This window comes from Vulpes vulpes, chromosome 4 (assembly GCF_048418805.1).
Source record: "Vulpes vulpes isolate BD-2025 chromosome 4, VulVul3, whole genome shotgun sequence".
NCBI lineage: Eukaryota > Metazoa > Chordata > Mammalia > Carnivora > Canidae > Vulpes > Vulpes vulpes.
Genome location: NC_132783.1, coordinates 1,244,773 through 1,257,213, shown reverse-complemented (window position 1 = coordinate 1,257,213; position 12,441 = coordinate 1,244,773). Strand labels below are relative to the sequence as shown.

Genomic DNA, 12,441 nt, shown 5'->3' with positions numbered 1-12,441 from the left:
CGTATAGACGTGGCAATCTACGGGTCTACGGGAGCTGTTGTGCCCTAGTGCTTTCACCTTACATGCTTTTGATTTTAAAGAGAACATTTCTATGTTCAAAAAGACAATTCCACATGAGATTATATAAATGCTAAATAGAAGGTGTACCTAAAAAGTATTAGTGTCTTATTACATATTTAAGGACTTTGAATCTACTATTTGATATTTAACCACTTCCTATCTCACTCAAGGTAAAAGGTGAGAAGCACATAGTGCAAACCAAAGTTAATTTCATGCCGTTTGTTTCTGTGATTACACATGCATGCGTGTTTACTCAACCTAATTTGCATTTTCAGAGAGTTACAGAGAGAGGAACACATACTTGTGAACTGGAAGTCCCCAGTATCATTTGCCTGGGGTGTGGGAAGAAAGTGCTGGCCTTCTTCTGATGCTCCTTCCTCTTTGATTTCCATGATCAACTTTCACAGTTGTTTAATCTTCCAAATTTTCGTGTCTAAATGTCACTGACGATGATTCCTGGCTTAACGTATCTTCACACTAAAGGCCTATATCCCACGCTGAAATCCTGCATTTAGGAAATAGCAACAGCAAACATCTTAGTTACTTCAGAGCTCAGTATAAAGCTAAGAATTAAAGACAGGTAGAAACTGCAAATTCCTTCCTGCCTATCTCACTCTTATTTTCAAGGTTAACCCCCCCAGTTAATATGCCATACACTCTAAGTTAAATGGGTATTCTCTATGCAATTATTTTATTAATTATTCTAAACGAACTAGGGGTGGGGGGAGGGGAAGTGGGGGGGTGGGGGTGACTGGGTGGTGGGCACTGAGGTGGGCACTTGACGGGGTGAGCACTGGGTGTTATTCTGTATGTTGACAAATTGAACACCAATAAAAATAAATTTATTAAAAAACAAATCCTGAAAGGTGTATACTTTCTCTTCTAGTTTATTCTGTAAAACAGTAGATAACAATAGGGTCTGCTAACTTAAGATGCATCTAATTTAGAAGCAAGAGCAGACAGCATCTTGTCAAGGCATGAGCATGTTTTACCAAGGTGGATATTATTATTATTCCTTCCATTAGAACTACCCGTTAAACTCATCTCTCCATCCATCCTTATTAGAACATTATTCATGAGCACGTAAGGATAATTTGACATGATACTCTTCTTCCAATACGAGCCAAGTTGTACAAGAGAGTTTCCAACCTCATCATTATCCATAGAGTCTCTTGCTTCTCTGCCTGACAAAGTTTTAATTGGTTAATGATCAGGGTGTATGGTGAAAAGAATAAATAATAATTCTAGAAAGCTAAAGCTCAAGGGGGGTGGGGAATGAAAGTAACAGTAAAATGATGAAAATCAGCATGGGGGAAAGAAAGCCTCTCCAGGAATTTAATACCCTATGCAGACAACCTCAAATAGTTTCAAATTCATTTTAATATTTAGCCTGATATATATGACCAAGAATGAATTAGAAAAAAAAAAATCAATGTTGTTTTAAATCAAGTTACCACCTGAATTAAAATGTATAATAAATCTTTAAATGTCTGCTCAATGTTGTTTAAAGAGATAGTGATAATCAAATTCGGTTTGGAATAATGATTTGGTCTCCAACTTCACTAATCCACAGCCGTAGTCTTTGTTGTTTTAACAAAGGAGCTTTGTTATTCAGCTCTGCTTTCTAAAGATCATCTCACAAAAATTAAATCCAGAAAGCATCTTGAATTTTTGGGCAGTATTATAATAAAGTTGCAGATAAATACACATTGGCTTTTCAGGACACAACCAGGAATAAAGGCCTGGGGTAAAGGGCCATTGTGCTATCAATTAGACCAAATCCATCATTTTGAAAATTATATTCTGCATTAAAATAATGTTTTCCATTTTTTTGCAAGTTTTTTCTGATGAGGACAGACACATATTCATGGAACTGTATTCTATCAAGAACCTATGAATAATAGTGAAAGGGAATATAAAGGAAGGGAAAAGAAATGTTGGGAAATATCGGGAAGGGAGACAGAACATAAAGACTCCTAACTCGGGGAAACGAACTAGGGGTGGTGGAAGGGGAGGAGGGCGGGTATTGGAGGGGAATGGGTGACGGGCACTGAGGTGGACACTTGACGGGATGAGCACTGGGTGTTTTTCTGTATGTTGGTAAATTGAACACCAATAAAAGTTAATTAAAAAAAAAAAAAAGAACCTATGACAAATTCATTAGCATTAGTGGGGTAACATCTATGAAAGACCGTCATGCATATGGGACTTGGATACAAGGACTTTGTTAACTTCCCTATACTTCTTTACCAAAAACCCAACCCTTAATTTTGATTGGTTACCTTAAAAGTTGAAAAAGAGACCTGAATAAGACAATATGGATAAATCCTTAAGTCCTAGCAAAACAACAGCTCAACACACTACAGTGAAAAATTAATAAAATAAATGTCAACTCTGTGTGTACATGAGTGTTCACTTTTGGGCAACTGGAAAGGACTGAAGATGCCTACAAACACTAACATGGTGCCATTTTAGGCATATTTCATCATTTAAAACTGAAAACTTCAAATTCACAAAGAATGAAGCCAAATACATAAGACATGGATCATATGACAACCTGTTATGATTCTGTTCATTTTCATTCTACTTTTGTTGCATTTGAGGAAAATTTTCATATTTGACAACTATTAACAAGGCACATTCCTCAGAATGAATCAGTTATATTACTAGAAAAACTCTAGAAGACCACTGCATTTTCTAGGTGGTAAATATAGCATCTACCTATGATTAAGTACCATAGTTCCCTTTCTCTATTTAAAAATTTTTTGTTTGGAGATCATGCACAAGAATAGATTTAAATTTTTATATACAACAAATATATTTTAAAAACTCTGGCACAGACACTAAACTTAATTCTCAGAGCACAAAGAAGCCACATTAAATATACCTATTGTATATTGATCACATTTTATTTTTTAGAAAGTTTACTGGCTGTCAAAGTAGAGAATGTACTAAAATGTGGCAACTTATAAAGGAAACCAAGTTGCATAAAGGTCATTTTAATATTCTAGGAAAATGAAATAATAAAGAAGTTCTAGGTCAAAACAGAAACAGATGACTAGAGTAAAGCATCTGGATTCCAAAGAAAATTATTAAATAGGGTAAAGGGCTATTTATTAAATAAAATTACCTAGCCCTAGTAATGGAATTAGATGCAATTTAGAATTGAGATGATGAAAGACAGGAATTTCAGATGAAAACCAGTAAATTATGGACCACTAAATTGTCTGGAGTATAAAGAGGAGGGATTTTAGTCAAGGATGATGAGTTCAGTTCTAACCACATTGTTTTTGGAAAAGAGTTGAACATATGGGTCTAGATTTCAGGAGAGATCTTTAACATCTTTAAAAATAAATAAGTAAGTAAGTAAATAAATAAATAGTTAGTTAGTTAGTTAGTTAGTTAGTTAGTTCTGGGATAATTGGATAGTCACATGTAAAAGAATGAAACTTGGGGTGCCTGGATAGCTCAGTCAGTGAAGCATCTGACTCTTGGATTTGGCTCAGCTCCTGATCTCATGGTTTGTGAGATCAAGCCCCACAGTGGGCTCCATACTCAGTGGGAGTCTGCTTGGATATTCTTTTCCTCTGCCCCTTCCCCCACTCTCTCTCTCAAATAAATAAATATTTTTAAAAATGAATGAAACATCCATTATTTTACATCACTCACAAAATTTAACTTAAAATGGACTAAAGACTTTAATGTAAAAAACCATGGAACTCCCAAAAGAATATATAGGAATAAAGCTCCTTGACATAGGTCCTGGTAATGGAATTTTGGACATGACACCTAAAGCATAAGCAACAAAAGCAGAAATAAATGAGTGGGACTCCATAAAAGTAAAAAGCCTCTGCACAGTGGAAGAAACCATCAACCAAGTGAAAAGATAGCTTGTGGAATAGGAAAAAAATATTTGTGAACCAAATATCTAATAAGGGTTTAATATCCAAAAATATATAAAAAGCCTATACAATTCAACAGCAAAAAATGATAATAACCCAATTTAAAGATGGTCAAAAGATCTGAATAGATATTTCTCCAAAGAAGATATATAAAAGGCCAATAGGTAAATGAAAAGATGCTTAACATCACTAGAGAAATGCAATTTTAAGTCACAATGCAATATCACCTCATATCTGTTATAATATCCATCATCAATTTTAGTATATGTGCTGCTGAAGCAAGCACTAATATCCATCATCAAAGAGACAAGAGCTAACAAGTGATGCCATGAATGTGGAGAAAAGGGAATCCTCATGGGAACTGTTGGTGGGAATGTAAACTGGTACAACCACAATGGAAAACAGTATGGAGGATCCTCAAATAAATTTAAAAAATAGAATTACCATATGATCCAGGAATTCAACTTTTGGAAATAAATCCAAAGAAAATAAAAACAATAACTGAAAAAGAGAAACTGAAGGAGAAAGGAATATGATTGATGGAGCAAGGAAAAATTTAGATGATGTAATCTGCCATAATGAGAGGAAGAGGGAGGTGAAGAGAAAAAGAGGCATGATCTGACAAGTATGAACAGAAACTTGAGGATATTCTCCCCAAAGGCCTCATTTTTTTTCCATTCAAGAAAAAAACATATTTATGAACTATGGAGTGCAAAAGATCTAACTTCAAAAGTACAGTCCATAAAGGAAATATTAATAATTTTGAGTACATTAAAATAAAAAATTCTGTAAATAAAAGATACCATAAAAAGTGAGGTAACAAATTACGTACTAGGGAAATGTATCTGTAACACAGACATTTTCAGCTTCGGTTTAAGATACACAAGAATATAAAGACCATTACTCCCAGTATAAATTCAAGAAAAAGCTGAATCTATAAAATCATAACTTTTCCTTAACTAATCTGAGAACAGAAGTCTCAGAGCAGCCAACTAGCCTGAAATCCAAGAACAGGCAAGTGCCTTCATGGAACAGTTTCCCTCCACAGGAGGAAGAGATGTCAGGTCTCACATAAGCTGGTAATAAGAATTCAGCCAAAATATCTAATAACTTACTGAAAGTCAAGGATGGTCTACTATGAAAGTACAGAGACACTGAAAGCCATAAACTTAAGGGTAGTCTGCATCCACTAACGGACTCTTCTTCATCCTCAACAGATGCTCATGAGAAAGACTGGGAACAAACTGGGATTCTGGTTAAAGCAGCCCTTGGGGATTCAGGCCTGCGGAAGGAGAGCAGTCACTGGAGCCACACCACTTACGTCCTCCTCCCTACAGAACACTTCAGGCTCTGTGGCCGCCAGGGCTCACTGCAACTAAGAGAGGTACAGGAACGTTTCCTGGCATCAGACCATTAGAGATCCTCTGTTCCTCCATTACCAGGAGAAGGACAGGACCACCGAGAAAGCCTTACCCCAGACCCAGGTAGACAGAGTTTGCCTAAGATCAAGGCTGAAATAGCACAACAGAGAATGCCTCCACCCAACTACCAGTCCCAAAAACAGTAGGAAACTAGTAGCAGCTACCTACCGCTGGGGGAGGCGTAAAAGCATGAATAGTAAACCTCTGGTAGGTAAAAGCTATGAGGCAAAGCCTTACGTGGAGAGTAGGGGACAGTCTCCAGCTACCCGAACCCCACTCTAAGTACAAATGAGTGCTAGAGGAACTTGAAACTGGTGATGTACTGCAGGGAGCTACAGTAACCACAAAACCCAAACCTGGGTCAGTTACTGACCAGGTTGACTTGAATCAAAGGCTTAGTAGAAAGAGGGGAACACCCACTTCCAGGCACAAGTGCTATTTATTTTATACTCTACTATCCTGCACACCACCCGAAGAAGATGAAGACAAACATGAACATAAAGACAAAGATGAAGATGAAGACAAAGAAAAATAGTCAACAGAAAAAGAGGGAAATAAAGGAAACAATAAGAGAACCAGATTCATATATGGCCCAAATGCTGAAACTATTAGAATATACTCAAGACACTAATTGAAATGCTGACAACTTCCATGACCAGATGGAGATTTTTAGCAGAGATAGAAACTACTGGAAATAATCAAATGCAAATCCTAGGAATGTAAAACACAAAACAGAGATCAAAAATGCCTTTGACAATCTCATTAGTACATACGATACCATCAAGGAAATAATCAGTGAATTTGAAGAGAGGCTAATAGAAATTACCCAAACTGAAACACAAAGAAAAAAAGTGAAAATGCATGAGAGCGTTCAAAAGCTGTGATGCAATATCAAGCAAAATATATGTGTTATTTGAATCTCAGAAGAAGGAAAAAGATAGATGTTTGAAGAGATTGTGGCCTAAGATTTTCCAAAAGTATTAAATATCAAAACAGCAATCCAAGAAGTTCAGGAAATACTAAAGTAGGAAAACACACATACAAAAAAAAAAAAGAAAAGAAAAAGAAAGAAAGAAAGAAAAGAAAACACACATACCCCAATAAACAAACAAGTAAATCACAAACCAAGAACTTCTATGTATATCATATTCAAGCTACTGAAAAATGAAGATAAACAGAAAAATTTTAAGGTAATCAAAGAAAAAAAAAAGGCAAGTTACATATAAAGTAACAAAAATAAGAAAATGTTTTGGACTTCTTATTGGTATGTAAGTGACATCTTGAAGTTTTGAAAGAAGAAAAACATCAACCCAGAGCTTTATACAAAGTAGAAGGGATCCCTGGGTGGCGCAGCGGTTTGGCGCCTGCCTTTGGCCCAGGGCGCGATCCTGGAGACCCGGGATCGAATCCCACGTCGGGCTCCCGGTGCATGGAGCCTGCTTCTCCCTCTGCCTGTGTCTCTGCCTCTCTCTCTCTCTCTGTGACTATCATAAATAAATAAAAATTAAAAAAAAAAACAAAGTAGAAATAACTTGTAAAAATTAAGAGAGACAAACGCTTTTACCCAGACAAATAAAAACTGACAAGTTCATTATCATCAGACCGGCACTGCAAGAAATACTGAAGGACACTCTTCAAGTGTGACGTAACAGAGACATCCTTAGATCTACAAAAGAAAGCTAGAATGCTGTGAGTGGGATAAAGGAAAGCAAATGTTAGTTTAATCTTTTTCTCACCTGTACTGACTGTAAAAGATAATTGCCTAAGGCAGGGTTTGGCACACTTCTGTGAAAGACAGAGAGTAAATATTTTTAGGTTTTTTGGACTATTCAGTTTCTGTCACAACCATCCAACTCTGCTGTGGTAGTAAAAAAGCAACCGTTGACAACACATAAACAAAGAGTCATGGTCCTATTACAGCATTTTATTTGTAAAAGTAATTAGTATTCAGGATTTGACCTGCAGGCCAGAGCTTGCTAACCACTGGCCTAAAGCAAGAAGAGTAACCATGCATTACGTGCTTATAGCGCATCAGAAGAGAAAAACACAGCAAGAAGGAGTGATGAGGAGGAATGGGGAGTTATTGTTGTAAACAGTCCTTAACACTAAAAGTATAAAAGTAGAGGATACAATTACATCACTAAAATATTTGAAGGTAAGCTAATTAATTAAAAAATTTATGGGGCAGCCCTGGTGGCTCAGCAGTTTAGCGCCACCTTGAGCCCAGGGCCTGATCCTGGAGACTCGGGATCGAGTCCCACATCGGGCTCCCTTCATGGAGCCTCCTTCTCCCTCTGCCTGTGTCTCTGCCTCTCTCTCTCGGTCTCTGTGTCTCTCATGAATAAATAAATAAAATCGTTTTAAAAAATTATGGTAATTTTGGGAGTAATTACTAATAACTTTTTAAAATAAGTATAAATAATAAGCCAATAGTGAAGGTAAAAGAGAATAACAAAAAATACAAAATAAATTTAAAAGCAGAGGCAAAGAACAAAAACAGATGGAATAAGTAGAAGACATGTAGCAAAATGTTTGTTTTTGATCAAACCACTATTAATAAACATATTAAATGCAAACCACACACACACACACACACACACACACCGATTAAAAGACAGAGAAGATGATCAGCTTGGATAAAAATGACCTGAGTATATACTTCATACTATAATTAAATATAATGACATAAATTAAAAGTAATGGGATTGAAAAAGTTATATCATGGAAACAGTAATCAAAAGAAAATTGCAGTGACTTTATTAATATCAAATAAAATAGATCTCATGTAAAGGAATATCACAATGATATAGTGATAAAACAGTCATTCACCAAGAAGATAACAATCCTAAAGGTAAATGCGCCTAACAACAGAGCTTCATAATCTATGAAGCAAAAGCTTAAAGAACTGAGAGGAGAAATAGGCAAATCCACAATGATATACCTAAAGACATCAACATTCCTCCCTCAGCAATGGTGGACGAAACAAGCAGACAAAAAAATCAGTGAAGATATAAAATAGTAAAATAACACTACCAACAACTTGACCTAATTGACATTTATCGCACAATTCATCCGACAACAACAGAATACACACTTTGTTTCAAAGTATACATGGAATATTTACTAAAATTATATCCTAGGTTGTGAAATAAACTTTAACAAACTAAAATAAAAATGTGTGTGCATGTACTTGTTTTAAAGATTTAATTAATTAATTTATTTTTAAAGATTTTATGTATTTATTCATGAGAGACACACACAAAGAGAGAGGCAGAGACGCAGGCAGAGGGAGAAGCAGGCTTCCTGAGGGGAGCCCGACGTGGGACTCATCCCGGGACCCCAGGATCACACCCTGGGCTGCAGGTGGTGCTAAGCCACGGAGCCACCCAGGGATCCCACGTGTACTTTTAAATCAGAAGAAATCACTATGCTACATATCAAAATGTGCTTAGAGGAAAATTTATAGTATTAAATGCTTATATTGGAAAAGAAGTTCTCAAGTCAATGCTACAAGCTGAAAGGCAACTCTGCTTCTAAGGATGTGGTGTAGAAAACCTCTAGAAGGTGCGTACCCAACGGCGACTAAAGGAACGTTCATAATAAATCAACTTCTACACAAAATATTGCAACAGGATACATGTCCATCGGTAAGAAAATGGGCAAATATATTGTAGCCTATTCATTTTACACAAAATGGATCTTCATTGCAAAGTATATCAACACTGATTAACTTCACGAAGTATAAAGAAAAGAGGAGAAAGAGGAAGGAGGGACAGGAAGACCAAGGGACGGTGGCACTTACAGAAAATCTTAAAACACGTAAAAGGGTACCTGGGTTCTATGTTGTGCAGGGGCACATACAATGCATGAAAAACACTAAAAGCAGAGCCATTGCAGAGTTTGGGAGGACAAGTGTGGGGGACGCGATCAGGAAGGGAACAAAGGCATTTCAGGTGTATTGGGAAAGTTTTATTTATTAAACTGAGTAATAGGTACAGGTACAGAGCGTCTTCTATATTTTTCTTTATACCTTAGATATGCCCTAAGGACTCATTCTACATTTAATTAACTAAAAAAGGCAAAGCTGTGTGTTGAGAGGAAATGAGAAGGAGGAGGCCGGGTGGGAGGTTGGTGAAGACAGGTGGAGTCTGGGGCTGGTCTTTAAAAAAGTACCAGCTGAGGGAACACGCGGAGGCCGTTGTCCGGGTCCATGCAGCGGGGCCTGGAGGCCACAGGTCTGCAGAGGTCTCGGCCTGACCAGCCGCGTGGCTCTCCCCAGCGGCGCGGCCCTCGTGAAGAAGGGCAGCTGAGTTGGTGGTGAGGAGGTCTTGCCTGCTGACGCGGGGAGGAGAGTAAAAGCAAGAATACAGTAATAGGAATACGACCAAACAGCTTTTAGGTTGGGCTGGAAGTGCTTAAAGGGGAAAGATGCAACACGCTGGAAGATGAGAACCTAATTCAGTTCGAAGTGACGAGGAGTCCAGGGGACTGCCACTGGCATAACTGAATGGCTGAAATGGTGGTACTGCTGGTCACTAGGGACAGCAAGAAAAAAAAAATTGTGCATGAAGAAGAGAAATTGAAATCTCCCAGGAGGACAGCAGGCGGGACCCAGGAGCCAACGGAAGACTGTGTCTAATAGAAGAATCTGGAAGAAAGCAGGAATCTGGACAATGACCGCGGTACATAGGGGTAGAGGTGTGGCACGGCCAGATACCAGCAATGTGCAATGAGGTCCTAGCAGGGGAAGGGGCCCACCTGGAGGACAGCAGGCCTGGCCCCAGGACCTGTAGCGTAGGGCGAGTCCAGGTCAGGGCAGGCAGCTGGGAAGCAGAAAACCCCAGAACGCCAGGTTTCCACGAAGAAACAGAGACAAAGGACGTGTTTCCTGAAGGGGGAGAAGGTGAAAGAAATTGCTTTTCACGGGAGCAGAGGCCCCCATGGACGTCATGTGACATTCTAGAAGTGAGGAGATCAGGGGAGGATGGAATCATGACCAAACCTACGGCGAAATGAGGGTGACCCGACGGGCAGGGGTATGGGATGGGACGTGGCTGTGGTTTCGGGGGCATCCAGGAGGACGGAGACGCAAGGCATCGCCGGGTGCTAAGTGTACCCCTGGTTAACGCCGCCCTAAGGTCCGGGCAGGGAGTGCTGGAAGCTTCCTGACACCATGTACCTGTGGCTTTTGTTTAGGTTCCCAAACAACGCTTTGATATAAAATGTGGAATAAATGATTATTTCTACCCAATTCAAAAATAAATGGACTAGCGAGTCTCCACTGCGGCGATGGTACAGTGTGTCCGGGGCTCACCTACTGCACTTGCTCGCCTCCCCGTCGCGGCCCCCAAATTTCCAAAGCCAAGACGCCTTGAGAAATCGGATACAGGAAGCGCGATGCCGAATCGCTTCACAGCCCACTAGACGCCGACGGAGTGTGGACTCACGGCGCTTGCGAGGACCAAGCCAACGCCGCGCAGTAGCGCAGGAGGGTGTAAAACCAGAAAGGTGACCCGGGCGGTGGGCGACCTGTGCTTCGGGGACTCTTTCCTCATGGGTGCGGGTGCTTCGGAGCCACTACCGCCGTCGGGTAAGGGTGTTCCGAGTTCTGCAGCCAGGGCCCCGGTCCCTGTAACGGGCGTTACCCTAATTCATATCGTTTGGACGTAATAGAAGAATTAAAGAAATGGTCTCAGGAGAAAGGCTCCTTTTGAGGAAATAAAAAAAATGGCATAAATTGGCAAATTTGATATTTTACCTGGCCAAAAAAAGAAACAATCAGGCATGTTCCAGGTCAAGGCCTTCCTTGTTCTCCACGAGGCGCGTGACCGCCGGGCAGGGCAACGACTCCGCATTCGGGGCCACCTGCTGCCCAGGGAAACCGGCCGTGTCGGGGGCCACAGAATGGCCAACCGTCAGCCGGGGCTGCCCCCAGCGTGACCTTCATGGTGAGGCCGCCGTGGGACAAGGAGGATGAGGGCGGGAGCCGTCGGGGCCGCGGCTGACCCGGAGCCCACCTTCGGGGCCTGGTGTTGAAGGCCTGGGCAACGTCCTCCTTGCCCTCAGGCCCCCCGCGTGCCCCCCGCATGCCCCCCACAGGCCTGCTGGAAACCCACTACCGTGGGCCGGTTGTCTTCCTGGGCCTCGGCAGCCACCTGCCCTCTACCCACCTATGGCCTGGCCGCCTGTGGGCCGCTTCCCACCCACCGTCCTCACTGCCGCCCCCCGCACCTGTGCTTGCCCTGCCTGGGCCCGGACGCCTGGTTCCTGGCACGGCCCCGCCGAGGCGCCCGCTGCACCCCAGACCGGGCCCTGGGTGCACCTCGGAGGGCAGCTCACGGGAAGGCCAGGCCAGCGTCCCGGGGTCCTCACAGGTGGTGGCATCCGGGGTCCAGCAGTGGCTGGACACGTCGGGAGCGGGGCCTTGAGAAAACACAAGGTTCCAACCACACGGGGAGGGAAAGGGTTTGGTAGGAAACAAGTGACCGGGCCCGTACACGTCCTTCGCTCCGCTCATGCCCGCGTGGGAGCCTCTCCCGCTCTGTGGAGGCGATGCCCGGCGGCCCCAGCGGCCCAGCTGCCTCCGTGCTCTGGGCCCTTCCTGAGCGCAGCTCCGGGTTATCGCCTTCTGGGCATCACGTTAATCTTCAGAACAGATTTAAGGTACAACTGCAGCCTCATGGGGCGGGGCGGGGGGGGGGGAGGCTAAAAAGGCAATTTGTTCCACTTAGTAATTGGAGAAAAAAGAAAGTGAACTTGAGTTTGTCATTCTAAAGTCCTCTCTCTGTTCTATCTGGACTCGCCTTTCAGTTTTAACCTACGAAAATCCTCTGACTTTTATCATCATTTTAAAAAGATACAGGGCAGCCCCGGTGGCCCAGTGGTTTAGGGCCGTCCTCGGCCCAGGGAGTGACCCCAAGTCCTGGGATCGAGTCCCACGTCGGGCTCCCTGCATGGGGCCTGCTTCTCCCTCTGCCTGTGTCTCTGCCTCTCTCTCTGTGTGTCTCACGAATAAATAAATAAAATCTTAAAAAAATAAAATAAAAAAATAAAAAGAT

The 12,441-nt window shown here is 41.5% G+C and overlaps 1 protein-coding gene across 5 annotated transcripts in view; it reads right to left on the bottom strand.

The window, feature by feature from the left end:
• INPP4B (inositol polyphosphate-4-phosphatase type II B) overlaps nt 1–12,441 on the bottom strand; it is a 440,596-nt gene that overhangs the window by 345,364 nt on the left and 82,791 nt on the right. For all 5 annotated transcript variants that reach the window (XM_072755181.1, XM_072755185.1, XM_072755179.1 and 2 more), the window contains exon 2: nt 362–565. In XM_072755181.1, the coding sequence (XP_072611282.1) occupies nt 362–452 (91 nt within the window). In that variant the 5' untranslated portion in view covers nt 453–565. The remainder of the gene's footprint in view (nt 1–361; nt 566–12,441) is intronic.